Below are 1,434 nucleotides of genomic sequence, written 5' to 3'. Positions count from 1 at the left end.
AGGGTGACGCAGCCCCAGCCAGGCACCCCCAGCCTCCCCGGGTGCTCACATGGGTGGCTCAGCCTGGGAGGTGCTGGTGTACGGTGAAGTCATCTCCATCAGCGCCTTGGAGAAGCTCTGTTGGGGGGCAGCATGTCACAGGCACATCACTACCCCATCCCCATCCCCTCTCATCCCCATCCCCTTCCCATCCTCATGCCCATCTCCATCCCCATCTCATCCTCATCCCCATTCCATGCACACCCCATTCCCATACCTACCCCCATCCCATCCCATCCTCATCCCTATCTCCATCCTCATCCCTATCTCCATCCTCATCCACATCTCCATTCCCGCCCCCATCCCGTCCACACTCCATCCCCGTCCCCATCCCATCCCACACCCATCCTTATCTCCATCCTCATCCCCTCCTACACCCATGCTATCCCATCCCCATCCCTATCCCATTCCCATCCCATCCCCATCCCACTCTATCCCATTCCCTTTCCTCCTGCAGCTCCTCACCTCTGCACACTCAGGGGGATCTCCATTGCCAAAGGTGCTGGTCACCACAAGCACCAGGGTCTCATGCTCCAGGGACACCACGTCGTACTCATCCATGCACAGCACCTGCATGGGGAGCAGGATACGGGGCTGGGATGTGGGCATGGAGCTGCAGCTGGCCCACTGCAGCACAGACTGCTGCTCTCCCCATGTCCTCCAACCCACCTTGGGGTCGTGAGATTCCAGGCATAAGTCCGGGATTTGCCAGTCTCAGTGGCATAGAGGATGGTGGCCTTGACGCGTCGCGCCATCATGTGTCCCATCAGCTTTGCCGAGATCTTCACTGCACTGCAATGGGGAATGTGGGATCATTGGGTTAGCATCCAGCCCCAGACTGGGGTCCCATGGGCAGGGATCCTCCCCAAAGACACCCCCCAAAGGTGGTCACCTACTTGGCCACCTCCTTGAATGTCTTTCTCCTGGTGACAGTGGTGCCTTTGGACACATAGACTTTCCACGCATCAGGCTGTGGGGCGGGCAGGGGGTCAGCCATGGGGCTGTAGGGTTGTGGGGCTGTGGAGGTGGTGGGGCTAGGCTCGCCTGATAGCGGAAGGTTGGGCAGAGCTGGTAGTTGACCATCTCCTGATGGAAGACTGGGGTGAGGCTGCCTGAGATGGGGGGCACAATCCAGACCCAGTCAGCCGGGCACCCCCCTCGCGTCCGCAGCTCATTCTCCATGTGCTTCACGAAGGACTCGGTGGCTGCGTGGTGGTCCACGATGGTCACCTTGGCCACCTACAGGTGGGAACAGAGGGCTAGGGGTGCTGGGAGTCCTGGCATCGTGGTGGTGCTGGTGTCCCCTTGGCATGATGGTGCCGGTGTCCCACCTGGTAGCTGTGCAACACGGCGATGTTCACCTCCACCGCCGCCTTGTCCTTCCAGAGGGATGAG

The 1,434-nt window shown here is 60.5% G+C and overlaps 1 protein-coding gene across 1 annotated transcript in view; it reads right to left on the bottom strand.

Annotated features, from left to right (window-relative positions):
* Positions 1-49: 49 nt before the first annotated feature.
* The window catches only part of LOC104410646 (nitric oxide synthase, endothelial-like), a gene marked incomplete at both ends in the record, with an annotated part of 1,996 nt that continues 611 nt past the window's right edge, over positions 50-1,434 (bottom strand). Inside the window, 6 exon segments of the mRNA XM_010020883.1 lie at positions 50-117; positions 505-633; positions 705-831; positions 936-1,009; positions 1,084-1,278; positions 1,371-1,431. Coding sequence (XP_010019185.1) covers positions 50-117; positions 505-633; positions 705-831; positions 936-1,009; positions 1,084-1,278; positions 1,371-1,431 — 654 coding nt within the window.

The sequence above is a fragment of the Nestor notabilis genome, unplaced genomic scaffold (assembly GCF_000696875.1).
Source record: "Nestor notabilis isolate BGI_N333 unplaced genomic scaffold, ASM69687v1 scaffold21450, whole genome shotgun sequence".
Taxonomy (NCBI): Eukaryota; Metazoa; Chordata; class Aves; order Psittaciformes; family Psittacidae; genus Nestor; species Nestor notabilis.
This window is presented reverse-complemented; position numbering and strand designations above follow the sequence as displayed.